This window comes from Chlamydotis macqueenii, chromosome 3, assembly GCF_036417535.1.
Source record: "Chlamydotis macqueenii isolate bChlMac1 chromosome 3, bChlMac1.mat, whole genome shotgun sequence".
NCBI classification, from domain to species: Eukaryota; Metazoa; Chordata; class Aves; order Otidiformes; family Otididae; genus Chlamydotis; species Chlamydotis macqueenii.
Window position 1 is genome coordinate 81,172,557 of NC_141558.1, and position 16,457 is coordinate 81,189,013.

Below are 16,457 nucleotides of genomic sequence, written 5' to 3' on the forward strand. Positions count from 1 at the left end.
GTGTCTTCACCTTTCAAGGGGAAAATTATTTTCATATAAAAAACATGGCCGAGATACTCACTCCTAAAACTACTAGTGTGCAGAGAGTTCTTCTGCCACAGATCCTCTTTTTCTGTACATATCAGACACTTTTTCTGGTTTGAAAGTCTTCTGGATGACTTCTGTTTCTCCCATTAAATTTTTAAAGACTGGACACCCTGGCTCATCTACGTTACAGAAAGTCTCTTTAAAACTCAACGTCTCAACAGCAAGGCTGTCAGCAAAATAAGACTCTCTGCGTATTTGCTTAGCCTCAGCACACCATAGAGCAAATCCTTCTGCACTCATTTTGTGCTCCACATGCTCTCCAACACACTTTTTATTTTTTACGCAGAAATAAAGCAAGCCCCTGTCTTATTACAATGCAGTAGAAATACTCCTGCTTTCAACTTCATCACTACGAAATGTTTCCTGGCTTTCATGTAAATGTTTTCTCTTCTGCTTAACTTCAAGTAAACTCTTTTCTTTGACTTACATCAAAATATCTGACTAAACCAAAAAACCATGTTGGTTCCCAAAATAAATGTCTGTCTCTGTTGTTAAGATACAGTAAAGACATACTTTTATTTACAAACAAAAATCACTACAGTTTGAACAATCAGCTGCTGTGAGAAGGAAGAGCAAATTTTAGTTGACCAAACATGGATCCTAACAAACAGTAGACTTGTCCAGGATGCTGATGGATGCAAAAGAGTGCCCAAGAATTAACTGGATTAAGTCTTTCCTCCCCGCTGCCTCATTTGTGGGACAGGAAAAACTTCAGCTCTCTTCTAGAAAGACAACACAACACAACAACTCAGTTCTCCTCACCACAGTGCACAAACATCCCAGTCTTCCTCAACACCTTTATGCCCACTACATTGAGATATCCATACATCTATGCCACATCATCTAGGTCTGAGGGGTTGGCTTTTTAATCCTATTTATGATCAACTGATGTTCACAGTTGAAGCTGAATGATCTTTCATCACCTGAAAATAAAGAGGAAGGAAGAGGAGCAGAACGGAATTATCAGATGTAGTGAATCTCCAGTGACAAAACCTCCTCAAAGTTTAGCCAGCTCCAAAACCTGTGGACTGCCTAACTGGCTGCGAAACTTCGAGAATTGTTCATCCACTTTCTTCTGCTCTTCCCAGCAGTGGAAGGCAGGCACGATGCTATAGCCTGTTCCCAGAATAAGCAGATACATACAGTAAGGACAGAAAAACATCACTGCTCAAGAATTAACAACCTGTCAGCTGATGGACAGTTCAGCTGATCCTTTCATCTTAAATATTCTGTTCAAAAGTGACAGAAGTAATTTGAATTCCCTCTATATTTAAAACCTAACCTTGTTTCATTGCCTTGCTAGCTGATGGACAGGACTGATTATGTACTTCTGTTGGATTAGGTAGTTTTACAGTGGCTGTCTAGGCTACTGCCAACTGGACACCTCTCTGTATCAACAAGTGTACTTTGTGTGAGGGACTTTTTTTTCTGTATCTGTGATTATGATAAATCTAAGTATTTGCACACTTTGAGATAAATACAGAGATCAACTCCTCTATGCAGTGCTTCAAGCATCCATGCCATCTTCCATCTTCCTACTAGAGGCTCCAGAAAACAAGAACAGAGCAGGCAAAAAGGGGATAAATTATTCCAGACATCAGAGAACTTACTGATAAAAATTACAAGAAGCAGCAATGAAATGCTCCTGTGCCTGGAGTACAATGTTAAGGGAAAGGGATTCATGCATAAACAATCTGGATATTCACCACCATTCACAAAACTGTGCAGGAAGTTGCAATTATTTACAAACTGAGAAGAGGTTAAAATCCTTTGCACTCACAAACTACCATCTATCCATGGGTATCCGAAGAGATTATATCAATAGAGAGAAGTCTGAAAGGTAATCAGTGCCAAGAAGATATTTTCCTAGATAAACATTAAGGAAGAGTACTTTCTTTCATATTTTCCCTTTTTATTAAAAGTGGATTAGGTGAAGTCATTGGTAAATGGAAAAAAAAAAAACAAAACCAAAAACAAACAACAAACCAAAGACAACAGAAGAGCATATCTTATTACAATGCAGAACTAAGATAACTGTTGATGATCACGAAAAGTGCATATTTTAAGCAGGATGTTTTCTTTTAAAGACATCTGCAACATCTTTGACATCAAAGACTAACCATCAGTACTCACAATACAATTCAAAACTACAAACACGAGTGATTAACGGAATCCACTGATAACATTGTTGAGGAGAGAAGCATCCCATTGCATTTTGTATAGAAGAAGGGAAAGTTTTCAAATGAAAAGAGAGGGGGAAAAAGCATTTGATCTGGATACTGAGATTGTTATTTGTCTTACAGCTTCTCTCTGGCACAGCACCAAGTTTTCCACTTTTTTTTCCATTCATAGAAAATTGTAAAACCCCTGGAGACAGTGCAAGTCAGTCAGTGGTACATGCTGGAATCTAAAGAGAACCTGAAATAAGATTTCAGAAGGATGAGCAGTTCCCATCTACATATGGGGACAGAAACTTGACTGCTAACATTAACAAACATGATCAACTCCACCTACCTCTAGAGTAACTTATTTCCTGTAACACTGTTCCGTATTTCCTATCGAACACAGCATTCAGGCTCTACCCTCCACAACCCTTCTCCATTCACTGTGTCCCCACGATCTTTCTGAAAACACTTTTACTTCCTTCCTTCCACGTCTGTGCTACAAGTTCTGCCTCTAACATTTCCTTGACCGCCCATTGGTGCAGCACACCTCCACCTCCTTTCTCCTTTTTATTCCTTTTAGCCTCAGTCCATTTGCTTTGTCTTTCTGTCTCGCATGCAGTTTTGTGCTGTCTTTGGGTCTCCTTAACACAGTACGCCCCTCACTTGATCTGCCTCCGGCATTTTACTGTCTGTGCAACTCCCAGTCACCCCTGGTCTACTGGACCTTCAACAATCACATCCTCAACTTCTTCATTCTTCTGTCTGCATTGAATTAGAATACTAAGTACTCAACCACACTTCCTTTTGACTTGTCTAATTTCATGTCAGTAGGTGTAGGTCATTTAGATGTTTCCATAAATGTTTTATATCTTTACTTTCTTTGAGTCAAAATAACAACATTGACCAAGTGCCACAGTCAATATACTGGCACACAAAATTTATATCACTTCTGATATAACAAACAAAAATTGCTTTCAATTTGTTCAGATGGAATTTCTTAAGCTTAAGCTAATTAGACCAAATAACCAAAATATGCATTAACAAGCTGCCAATGTTTTTTGTTCAAATAACTGTATGGCCACACCTCTTAGAGATCTAGGTGAAGAAAGCTGAAGCATGGCTAAAATAAGCAACCTAGTTATTACTGTCAAATTTTTACCATTTAAATATTATCAGTTTTCCGAAAGATTTATTTTAGTTACCACACAGCTTCTTTTCAAAATAAAAAAGAGTAAGAAGTACAACACAGAAAAAAAGTGTGCACAGCCTTCAAATGCTATTTAAATGTCCTATAAATAAGATCATTCAGGCAAAACATTTAAGAGATTCCTACTGAAAATATGATTTGTGCTTTCATTACAAAGCATTTAGAAGTTCTACCTCTTATAACTTCTAATTAAAAAAGGACAAATATAACCAAGAGAATTGTATTTCCAATATATATCATTTAAAACAGTATTTAGTCATATTTGAGAGCACAAAAAAGGACAACATCAGCACACAGTTGTAAATAATTGCATATTTCTATCTCCCACAGACATGTGCGATGCACGGTAATTTTTGCCATTGTTTCTACTGTTCACTAGCAGAATTTAAGAATCCTAACTAAGCTAGATCTTCAGAAGGTTTAGCCATTTGGAAGACAGTAAGAAAATGGAAGTCTGTTTTTGCAAAACTCAAGGAAATAATATATTAGTGAGAGCAGAACACTGGCTGCTCCATTTTGATATCAAAACAATCTATTTAGGAACAAGATTAATGATGCAAATACTGAGTAACTGTTCCCAGTGACAACAGCAGCAGTGGAATTTGGTTAATCTCAAGAACTTTTACAAATTCTTCCACCTCAAACACAGAAAGGAAAAATGCATGGTTAGACTTCAAGTGCCAGCTTCTCCTAAATCACAGATTCATCTTATTTGACATCCTGTTTAAATGTTTTCTCTTTCTCATCAAACTTGACTTTTGTAGACACTACACTCAATAATAGGCCAAACCAGCCAGGAGATTGACAGCATATATATATATATATAGGTTAAAATAAAGACTCAGAAGGAGTCTTTAGCAAATTTTTCTTTCATCTTTTCTCTGACTTCTGTTCTACACCCTACTTCACTTATGTCAATGGGCTTCATGGACTCAACACAACACTTTATCGATAAATGCCATTTTTTTTAACACAATCCTCGGTAAAATACACTTTTATTAGTCAAGTTTGTTTTAGTAATTTGCATCCATTTTTCACTCCATAAATTGACAAAATACTATCAGAAAACTGCCCTGAGATGTGGGCAAGAAAGAAAATGTAACCACTTTGTCTTGTGGCATTCTTCCTGTGTTGCAGGCAGACAGAGCATCCCAGGTCTCAGCTTTCACTGCAATACACTGCTCTGGCTCCTGTGTTACCAGCGCTGCAGGAACACAGTAATATTCTCAACTTATTGTTTAGCTTCAGATACCAATTTCCAGGAGAAGACCTGAAAGCAGGAATGTCTGTGATGGGTCCTGTCAAAAGTCCACATATTCACAAAGGAATCTTATCTGCTGAAACACTGTATCACAACATAGCCAGTCTGTAGTCTGGTATTCTGCCTCTTGCAAAGTCCACCTCTGAGTACAGAGAAAAGTGTGTAACCTCAGACACACACAGATCTGTAGCACCACAGCTTGATAGACCTCTCCTTCTAACTCCTGCCGATCGAGACTTGTGAATTTGCAAATAATTACAAACACAGGACTCACCTGGACTCAGAGTCATTTTCCCCCATCCCAACGATGTCTACACTTGCCATTTGCTTCCTCCAGTAATGTTTGAAGTGTGAAATTCAGGAACTTCCCCCTAGTCCTACACAACCCACTCTGGTGCTAGTTTACTTCTGGAGGAGTAACTTCACTGCTTTTTAGCAGGGTACAAATGCCAGAAAATCCACTGGAAGAGGACTTCATTGTTCTACCCATTAGACTGAAAAGGCCCTGGATATCTGTGATTCCAAGTCTATAAAAACAGTTACTGTAGAGACAATATATCAAAGAAGTCTGCAAGAACAAATTCACTGGATATTATTAATACTGACAATAGACATTAGTTCATCAAATAATCCTAGATCTGGTAACAACTTTTGTTTGCTCTCAATAATGGCAAAAATAGCACTTTCATTTATATATTTTAACTTTTTTTTTTTTAAAAAAAAGGCTTGCTTCAGTTTTTTTGTCCCAAGTTCCAATTGCAATCGATAACTGAAAAAAAAACCAAACCCCTTTGTAAGTTTATATAGTCTTGGCATTATGTATTGTCTCTGCACACCAGAATACCCTCAAGGCACATCAGGAGCTGGAAAAAGTGCTCTAGATTTTGCCTGTCAACTCTAGGAAAGAAAACTGTATTTTTCCAGTGACATGAATCAGGCAACACTTCCATCCAAAACAGCAAATCACAATAACTACGGGGTGGGGGTGGGGAAGGGTTGTTTGTTTTAAGATAAATAATCATCATTTGGCCAGCAATGCATTTTTAGCTGGACAAGATGCTTTTGGTATCCATTACACCCTGCCTTCCTTATCCGACATTTTAAATTGTTTTGAATTTGTGAAATAAATTCCCTAAAGGCTGTCCTGCACTCTAAGAGACAGATTTTATTAATTGAAGACAACAAATCACTTACAGAAAATAATCGTAATGTAGGAAAGGCCTAGGCAGGGTCGTACTCTGAAAATGTCTTTGTAAATGTAGCCCCTTCAGACAGGCATAATCAATTAGAAGTGGTCTGATTTTAACCAGTTGCAGGCTCATTACATTGCATTCCCATTCCTGTTGATGAAAATCAGTTTCAGCCTGTGGCCTGGAACTCATATACAGCACTTCCTGGGGCCTCTTAGATAAACACATCAAGAAACAGTTTTATTTGGATTTGTCCTTCACCCTTTATTCATTGAAACAACTTTACAAATCAAGATTAAAAAAGAGAAAAACTGGCTCATAACCAGAGATACACATATATGAGTAAGATATTTAATCTCAGAAAAATATAAAGCTTCAGTTAGTAATTATTCCTTATAGAATATTTAAATGTGAGACTCAAAACATTCATTTTTAACTGCTGGGTTCAGTCTTTCTCTTACTGTGTCAGGGGACACTCGGGTTCTATTGAATATAAATATGTTACTCCTTCATTTCAGAAGGGTTCTGCCTGTGATGTATAAAACTGTCCCTAATGTATCTTCAAGTTTTCAAAACAATATTTCCAATCTAAGATTCTACTCTCTGCAGATACTGCCTGCAATATATCATTTTAAACCCATATAGGAATGAAACTTATAAGTAAGACAATACTAAGGAACTATCCCTGAGCAGAGAGGGTCTGCAAAAATAATTGCTTTCCTTCTACAGAAATTGTACCTTACAGCACCCAGGTTTGGAACAGTCCACACGAGCTTTGAAAAATAAATGAATCCACTACAGTCAGTAATCCATCCACAGCATGGTGCAGTCCCTCAGGCTCAAAGGGCTATTCACAAGTCAGGGGCATTAAAAAAAAAAAAAAAAGAGAGAGGAGTTTCCTGGTGTGGAGAGGTCTATAAAAGCCTTTGCACATGTGCAGCAATTGTTTAAAAAGCAAAAACAGACAAAAACCCCAAAGATAACTCAAATAGGAAAGAGACCGATAAAGGAAATGTGATGTCCGCTAAGAAAGCAAATGAGGAGACCTCACCTGGAATAACTGGCTGTTCCTTTATAAAAGAAAATATAAAAATAGAGTTTAAGGGTCAGTGACAAGAATAATAAGAAGCAGAGGAAAAAAACTTCATACGAAGAGATCACAGAAAGACTGGGATGATTCATACTACAAAAGGAGATGAACAGAGGTAGAGGATCACGATTTTTAGAAGTGTAAAAATTAATATACCAAAGAAGATTTATCCTTAAAAAAAGGAGTCCTCAAATGAAAAAGGGTGATGAGCCCAAATAAGGCTGAAGGGGGCTCTGGAGGTGGTTTTTGTTTATTATGTTTGTTATACACAGCTAGATTTTTTATTGTATTGCAAAGGATAATGGGATATCAGGATTTAAGAAACTTTATTTTGTAAAAAATAACAAAAATAAGTGTGTATATATATATATATATATAGTAACATAAGAATTATTGATGGTAGATACACCTCACCCAAAACAAACATTAAAGAGCCAGGAAAAAACCTGTCCCTAGAGACATGCTATATTGTGAAGCTGCTTTACATACGGTGGTACACTCCTCCCTATAAAGCATACAGCCCTTACCTAGTCACAAACAGCGGTCAGTAACCAACATAAAGAGACCTACAGTGCAACATCATCCAGAAATTCCCTTTACTGAACAGTGCATCTTGATATCTGGGACCCATGAGAGAGGAACGACTCTTCAGAGGACATGAAAGATCAGACTCATCTCCTAGAATCCCCAGTAACCCCAACCATCTTCCTGCAGTATACTGGAACCCAACTGTCACATGTTTTCTGAATGTCTATGCTTCTGTTATAGGGGGTAGACTCTGCATCAACCTAACTAAAGAAGTTCATTTGAGATACAATCATCATCAACTCATTTTCCTGACAACTATCACTATTTGAACTGTGCATTCACAAGAAATACACAAATAGCAATTGTGGAATTAAAACGGAACTACTCCTATCAAAGGTCTAAGTAAAAAAGCAAAAGGAATTAATTGGTTTTAAAATTAGGAACAGCCCCGAAAACAAAACTATCTGAAATAAAGAATGGGTCCAATGAATTAAATGCAGTGTTAAAATTAGTCATTAAGAATTTTAATGAAATGAAAGAACTATTCTTTAATTGCCTTTCTGGACTGACAAGGTAATTTATTACGTGTTCATAACAAATGAACAGAACAGGCCCACAAGGAAGCCAGCTACAGCTGACTGAAACTTGCCTTGTCACGCTTGAAAGGGTATCCCTTCCTCCAAACCTTTGTTTTCCTTATTGTTGGCAGTATGTTTTATGTTGTTGCAAAGAACACTCTGCATCATTAAAACCACTGATAGTTCTTACTGGCCCTTCAAAAACTTCACAGTGATAAAGAATCAATAAAAAAAAGAAAGAAATTTAAAGAAGCTCTCAGAGTTATTTCTTACAAAACTTCTAAACATGAGAAAACACTGTTTCTCTGAAACACTTTCAGGTGTCTCATGGGGGAATATCTCCGTGGCTTTCAGGAAAGGTAAAATAGCAATATTCTGGGGTTTGGATTTTGTTTGTATTTACAACCCTGGATCAGAAAAGGATCCAAGGAAGCATTTTTGGATAACTAGAGGGGATCTTTCTTCTTGTTACGCAGTTCTAGGATCAGGAACAGAATCATAGAATAGTTTGGGTTGGAAGGGACCTTTAAAGGTCATCTAGTCCAAACCCCCTGCAAGGAGCAGAGACATCTCCAACCAGATCAGGTTGCTCAGAGCCCCGTCCAACCTGGCCTTGAATGTTTCCAGGGATGGGGCATCCACCACCTCTCTGGGAAACCTGAACCAGTGTTCTACCACCCTCACTGTAAAAATCTTTCTCCTTTCATCCAGTCTGAATCTGCTTCCTTCTACTTTAAAACCATTACCCCTTGTCCTAACACAACAGGCCCTACTGAACAGCCTCTCCCCATCTTTCCTGTAGGGCCCCTTTAGGTACTGGAAGACTGCTACAAGGTCTCCCTGGAGCCTTCTCTTCTCCAGGCTGAACAGCCCCAACTTTTTCAGCCTGTCCTCACTGGAGAGGTGCTCCAGCCCTGTGATCATCCAGCCCTCGTCTGGACTCTCTCCAACAGGTCCATGTCCTTCCTGTGTGGGGGCTCCATAGTTGGATGCAGTACTCATGGTGGGGTCTCACCAGAGCCGAGTAGGGGGGCAGAATCACCTCCCTTGACCTGAATCACCTCCCTCAACTTGAGCTTTGACATGGAGCCATACCTCATTCTTCTTATAAACAATCCTCAGGACTAGCTCTACAGAAAGCAGAATAAAGGGCCCTTTTATACAAAGCAGCTAAAGGACTCCAGCATTCAGTAGAATAAGTATTATGCACTACCTTGAGTACATGTATTATTGTTTCTCCAGATTCAACAGAGCTCAGAAATTTCCTCACAGATATTCCATCCTGTCGTGGTTTTGTTAGTGAGGGGGGGCCTAAGGTGGTAGCTTCTGTAGGAAACTGCTAGAAGTCGCTCCCCTTTGTTCAGTGGACTCGGCTGGGCCTAAGGTGGACCCGCTGCTGGCCAAGGCTGAGCCGATTGGTAGCAGGAATGTCTCGTGATAACGCCTCTGCGATAACGTATTTAAGAAGTGGAAAACAGAAAAAAAAAAAGAGAGAGAAGAGAAGAGGTGAAGAAGCTGAGCGGGGGCAGAGGTGCAGAGGGGGAGGCGCAGGCCTATGGGCCTTGCAGGCCTCACCCTCTGGCCTCTTGCCAGGCAGCCGACTGGGCCCAACTTGGCCCGGCCCGGCTGCAAGAAGTGGAAAGGAGATGAGAAGTGAATAAGATATAAAAAAAGATCCTGAGAGACATCTATCAGCCTGTTGTGAGGAACGGCTGCAGACGCCAAGGTCACTGAAGAAGGAGGGGGAGGAGTAATGTGGCTCCTGGCCAAGATTCCCCTGCAGCCTGTGGTGCAGCCCATGGTGGAGCAGGTTGTCCCCCTGCAGCCCATGGAGGTCCACGGAGGAGCAGAGATCCACTTGGAGCCCGTGAAGGACCCCGTACCGGGGGAGGTGGATGCCTGAAGGAGGCTGTGGCCTGTGGAGGGCCCGCTGGGACAGAACATTAGACATTAGAACATTATAGAACAGAACATTTGACCCACCTTGCTTTTGACACTTCCCCAGGCGAGTACTCAGCATCACAAGGACATCAAGATAGGCAGCTCTGGTCACCAAACAGGGATTTTGCCTAGAAATATCAAATCACTAAAGATTAAATATTTATAACATTCATGCTCAGAAACAACAGTGAAACACACCAACTTGGTGCATATATTTTACTTAATTAATGAAGATCAATTACTGATCAAATTAGACCACATATACAAAATAATTAGGCCAAGTTATCAAAGCTTCACTTCCTGGTCCATTCAGAATGACAGTCTCCCTAGCAGAATGGCAACACCCTTCCTCCATCCGTTCCACCAAACCACAGTTTACACATTTCATTATTACTGGATGAAACAGCTTGCCCTGGCAACTAGTAGGTCTTTGTTCTGTTTACAGATAATGTGTGTAACCAAATCAGATTTATTTTTTTTTCCGGACAAGCATATTGGGGATTTTGTGTGTATAATGCAAATTGGTAATAAGCTACTTTCTGCTCCACCTCTTCAAGTTGCAAGTGACAGACGTTTTCTCTCCAATTAGAAAAGTAAAATTAGGTTAACATCTTCATTTTTCTTTATTTTGTTATCACTGTATGTTTCAGGCAGGGAAACTTCTCTTAAAATATAACTTAATGTATGAAAAAACAGGAAATCCAGTTCAAAACATAGAAATTATTCTCATGAGTCCAAGGGGACTTGCACTAAAACAAAAACTTTTTCAAATCAAGCAGCACAAGCTTTAAGTATGACTAATTCTGTTCAGTATTTAATTTTTATTTTATCTGGCACTTTTCTTTGTATGCTTATCTTGATGTTTGAAACTCTTTAAAAAAAATTGTTAAATAAAAATGTTCCAACAAACATTCTCAACTCTGTAACATCTTTAAAATTCAAGAAAAAAACAACTCTTTCAAATAAGATATGTGATCATGATATAAAAATGAAAGATCTGAGATTCTTGCATAGAAGTTTGGCAGCTGTATTTGCCTATGGAGGGTTAGCCTATGATCTTGTTAAAAAAAGACAGCTTTTACCAGAAATACTGCCCTCACCTTCTGTGATAAACTCTGTAATAAGCCTTAATTACTTATGCTTTCTTTTATGGCCTATAATATTAGGTATCCATATAACACATAGCAGACTACATGTTACGAGGCTCTCTCTTTTGAAAAGGTCTTTTTTTTCTCCTTTTGCATAAACAGAGACTTTTTGGACACTTTCTTACTACTGAAGCAGTCATGAACCTCCCAAAACTTCTCCATGCTTGCCTCCTACCGCTTGCCTTAAAGCACAAGAGCTAAAAGCCTCCCTGCAGAGAAGATGCACATCAATAAGAACTGACACCGTAAGAAGCCAAGGCAATTTTAGTATGGCCTATTTTTGAAAAGTAATACTAGGAAGGCTTAATTTCTATCTACCCTGACTAAGTGAACCTCACTTTTCTATCTTGGGCATCCAGTTGTTGCTCAAGTTGTTCTCCACTAATCTGTGTGAAAACACCAATAAATACTCTTAGGGTTAGGAGCTCAAACCATCAGAAAACAGAATGACAGATCAGTCAAAGGCTTAGAAGTAAAAGAAACTAAGAGATCTCTCACAAGTACTCATAAAATGTATGAAAGCAGCCATGACAGATTTCAATTAAGATGAGGAACATAATGGGCCTCCTGCACTTCAGCTCCCTTCAAAAATGAAAGACCCACTTATTATTCAGGCATTTCACCGGAAAGAAAAATTCCAACATACAAACCATGCTTTGGGAATAAGATGGCTGACGCAACCTTTACTGAAAAAGTGACAACAGCAATACTGACATGTTCCTTTTATTCTGGTCCAGCTTTTAAGCATTTACCACTTCATTTTGAGTATGCACATATGCATGTTTTGATTTTGAAATGAGGCTCTCCTAGCATAAAACATGCCAAACATTTGTTCTTGGCTGGCTCCATTGCTCTGGTGATGCTAGTGAATTCTCAGCCGTATGTGCCAGACGGACATAACAGGAAATTCAGTTTTCCAAAATCAAGAGATTTCAGTGTTGTTCAGACTGTAGCAGAAAGCTCAGTCTTGAAGACAATCAAACTGTGATTGGCATAACAGACCTGACAGCCAAAAATCACATGCTGAACATTTCAAATGGTGCACGGCACAGTACTTAGGATGACCTGTTCGTGCAGAACTTCAACAATGACAGTGGGAAGAGTACAAGATGTCTCTTTTTTAATACAGATACCCAAATAAAGTGGTGCTCCCATAAACAAGCTTTGAGGAATTCTGTCTCCAAACAAGAAAGTCATAGCAGTAGCAAGGGTGAGAGCTCCAGGCATCTGGAACAATGTTCCTTTTTTTTCGTCCAAAACCCAAAAATTAGTTCATTTCCCTTCCAACCTGGATATTAATGGAAACAAATACATCATATGCTCACTCCAGATGATAAACTGTATTTGACTCTGAACAGGATAGAGCTAGAGATGGTTAGGATCCTCATATCCAAGGTTATTCCACACAGAAATATAAAATGGATATTAAAACAATATCCATACTACATACACTAACAGCAGCCTACTGATGTCAGTGGAGAGATCTATACCTCATTAAAGTAATGCTTTGTCTACATTAGCAAGCAGATTGGTGTAACAACAGCAGATCTGTGAAGTCAAAGTGCTGGTACCAAATACTCAATGGCCATCCTACATACCAAGCCCAGATTTATTAAAACATAATTTTCACAAGTTCATCTTCTTGCTTTTTGTTTCTCTTTGGATACAGAGCTTATAGACAGTCTGCTCCAGGAACATCACTGCAACTTAGAAGCTTATCCTTCAGTTTCTAGCACTCCTCCTGATGCTGTACTTAGAATCATAGAATCGTTAGGGTTGGAAGGGACCTTTAAAGGTCATCTAGTCCAAACCCCCTGCAAGGAGCAGAGACATCTCCAACCAGATCAGGTTGCTCAGAGCCCCGTCCAACCTGGCCTTGAATGTTTCCAGGGATGGGGCATCCACCACCTCTCTGGGAAACCTGAACCAGTGTTCTACCACCCTCACTGTAAAAATCTTTCTCCTTTCATCCAGTCTGAATCTGCTTCCTTCTACTTTAAAACCATTACCCCTTGTCCTAACACAACAGGCCCTACTGAACAGCCTCTCCCCATCTTTCCTGTAGGGCCCCTTTAGGTACTGGAAGACTGCTACAAGGTCTCCCTGGAGCCTTCTCTCCTCCAGCCTGAACAGCCCCAGCTCTCTCAGCCTGTCCTCACAGGAGAGATGCTCCAGCCCTGTGATCTTCTTCGTGGTACTTCAATGTTGACTGTCCAGGTGGAAATAAAAATCAGGTCACAGACAATCACTGAGTTAAATTTCACCAACAGCCGATACCACAGAGTTTTTCCACGCATCTGACTGAAGAGAGGTCAAAGGCTGGCTGCCCTGAGCAACATGTAAAAGGCAAGCATCGTCATAGACTTGACCTGCCAGGCAGAGGGGAAGATGACACCTGCAACCTGTAGAAGCACAGGCAGGGACAGAAAGGATTACTGCTTAAAAGAAAAAGGCTCAGAAGAAACATGTTTCTAATTTAAGCAAGGAGAATGAAACAATGACAGGAGGAGCTGCTGGTCCCTACCAGATCATCATGAAACTCCATAGAAGATACAAAGTGACTGAAAGAATACAAAAAAGTTAATGGGACTGCAGGTTTTAAAGGGTCTACAGATGTGTCTTTTTAACTGCTCAAAGCTGCAGCCTAACAGTATCTTCAGCATAGGGAAAAAAAGTGTCTTTAAAAATTATTATTTTAGGTAGGCGTGGCCAAACAGTAGACAAATCTGAAAACACAGGCGCCAGTTTCCATACTATTATTTTGACACACTGTAGCAGATTTCCAGATTAGATCCTGAAAATAAAGTCTTTGAAACCTAGCTAATTTCTTATCATTAATGTCGAACAAGTAACTGGTGATAGGGTAGTCAGAATTCTTTGTAATTTCATTTTCAGTTCTGGTAGGTGAATATAAAATTAGAAAGGAGTCGAAGTCACTGGCAGGAGGAAACCTTTTGTCAGCCATTAGAGTCCAGGGATTTTTTTAAGAGAAAAAGGTTAACGGAGCTAAATAGTCCTTTTAAATTCACAGGCTCCTGTTCAAATGCCTTTTAAGAGGCCCAAGTTAAACACTTACAGAATATTATATGACCAGAGTAACAATAAGCTATTTGTTTTCAACAAGGAACTGCCTGGTAGGTGAGTCAGGAAGCACACCCTTCAGGAGCTATTCCCTCTCTGCAGATGTAAATCAGACGGGGCAGGTTCAGAAGCTCCTCGTGCAATACTGCGTTTTGGATACCTGCAGTAGCGCTGGGACCGTTTTGATTTCTGTTCTGCCTTTACCACCTTTGCTGCCTTTAAGTACCGCTGATTGCAGCTTAGGTCTACGTAACACGAAATCAATCCTAGACTCTCACAGTTTGGAGCTCTGCAAATATTATTTTTCAAAAGTTTGATTAATCTTTTATAGTTAAGTCATGCTGAATTTAAGGTAGGCATTGGTTTGCTTATTTTGGATGGCTGACCTGATGCAAACCGAACTGGCATTTATTGAAGAAATCAGCAATATGTGGTCATAGACCTCCTGTACACCCTGCTCACACACACAGTTTCAACTCTATCAGGAACACATGGCTTAACCTCTACAATTCAGTTTCTCTTGTATTACTGTTTATTTTAAAGAAGATCAACATTAATGAATTGCGGAGAAAATTGCGTCCTCTTCCAAGGGAAACAACAAGGAGCAAAGAACATGGAAAGCTCACACATTTGGCCTCAATTCTGTCAGAACACTGGGAAAAAGATTTAAACTAAATATACAAACTCTTGCTCCTCTAACCACTAAAGTCTGCAGAGGCCCTTAAAAAATCACTTCTACTCATTACACAACATGATTTATAACCATTCGTATTTCTATATATAAACGAGGATGCCAACACACCTTTATGGAGAGCAAGTACCAAAGAATTTTGATGCACAACTCTTCCAGATTCTCATTCTCTTCTCAAACCCCCAATTTTCAATGACACTAAGTCAGATAACTTTAAAAGATGACAACTATTTTCTCCTGGATCATTCCTCTTTTTCCAAAAGAGCATCACCTCACTTAGAGATGAACAACAACAGTAACATCAATATATTGCATTTGTTACATAAATAAGACAGATACAAGTCATTGATTACGAAATCAAAGTAGTTTATGTTAATGTTTGTAATATTAGTTTTTGGCTATTCTGGTCAAGAGAAATTAAATGTTTTCCAAACAGGTAGTTTATTTTGCTCGCATTTTTCCTAATTAGGAAACAGATGTTGCAAAACTATTAGCAGAACAAGCAGTATAGATATACAGCAACTTACAATATTTACTAAACATTTAACGACATAAAAATCAAAGCATAGTTGCTCAAACTCTCAATGAGCACTTAACAAATTTCAAATGCAACCTGCTGATCAATGTCTATTAGATAAAAACCCATAACATCTATCTTGTGAACTAGTTTAGTTACAGGTATCTTAGCGTAGTTAGCTACCTTAGGGATATCTAAAACAAAACTTTTGTAAAAGGTCTCAGAAAAGCTCTGTATTTTGCAGTCTCCAAGCTCTTGGACAAGTCTGGAAGATTTCAAATCCTTCATCCAGTGCTGCTAATCTCATTTGTTAAACTGGAATATAACTTCATTAAATAACTAACAAAATAGAATTTTCTCCTCATAATATCTAACATGTACATCACAGTTTTGGTCACAATAAAACAACAGACAACTACACAGGGTGTCAGTCAATATTTTTTCAGAGTGCAGTGTTTAAATGACTGTTAGCTACTTCTAATCTAAACAATCACATTAGTTACCCTCAGCCCCAATCTTAAAAAATTGATGACAAGATTTGGTTCATGAATCAAGCAAACGTAGAACTCCAGTCAAAATTATACAACTTATAAAGCTGCCTACAAATCCCTCTATTTTCTTCAAAAGGTTCATGACACACTCTTAAGTGTCAGGATTAAAAAAAAAAAAATGCTGTCAGGTTTACATGGGCAACTCTTTCAAAGGTCAATTCATAGCTGCCTTGCGAACAAGAAGAGACTCATCCTTATGACTTGTGTGACTGTTTTCATCTCAATTTCTAAAGTGATCAATTAATTTAATTAACTGCCTACTCCTTCTCTGTTCTTCAATAAAAAAGTCACTCTTACTGTAATGCTGTATGTTTCTGGAGCCTTTGGAAAGGCTGAAAAGGCTAAAATTCCTGGAAGGAAGACCTTTTCAAAGGACTAAACTTATAAATAGTATTTTAATAGAGGAAAAGCCTCTATTACAT

At 38.9% G+C, this 16,457-nt stretch overlaps 1 protein-coding gene across 1 annotated transcript in view; it reads right to left on the reverse strand.

Annotated features, from left to right (window-relative positions):
• THADA (THADA armadillo repeat containing) overlaps nucleotides 1-16,457 on the reverse strand; it is a 165,138-nt gene that overhangs the window by 40,170 nt on the left and 108,511 nt on the right. Inside the window, exon 30 of the mRNA XM_086743213.1 lies at nucleotides 10,090-10,175. Within this exon, the coding sequence (XP_086599339.1) occupies nucleotides 10,090-10,175 (86 nt within the window). The remainder of the gene's footprint in view (nucleotides 1-10,089; nucleotides 10,176-16,457) is intronic.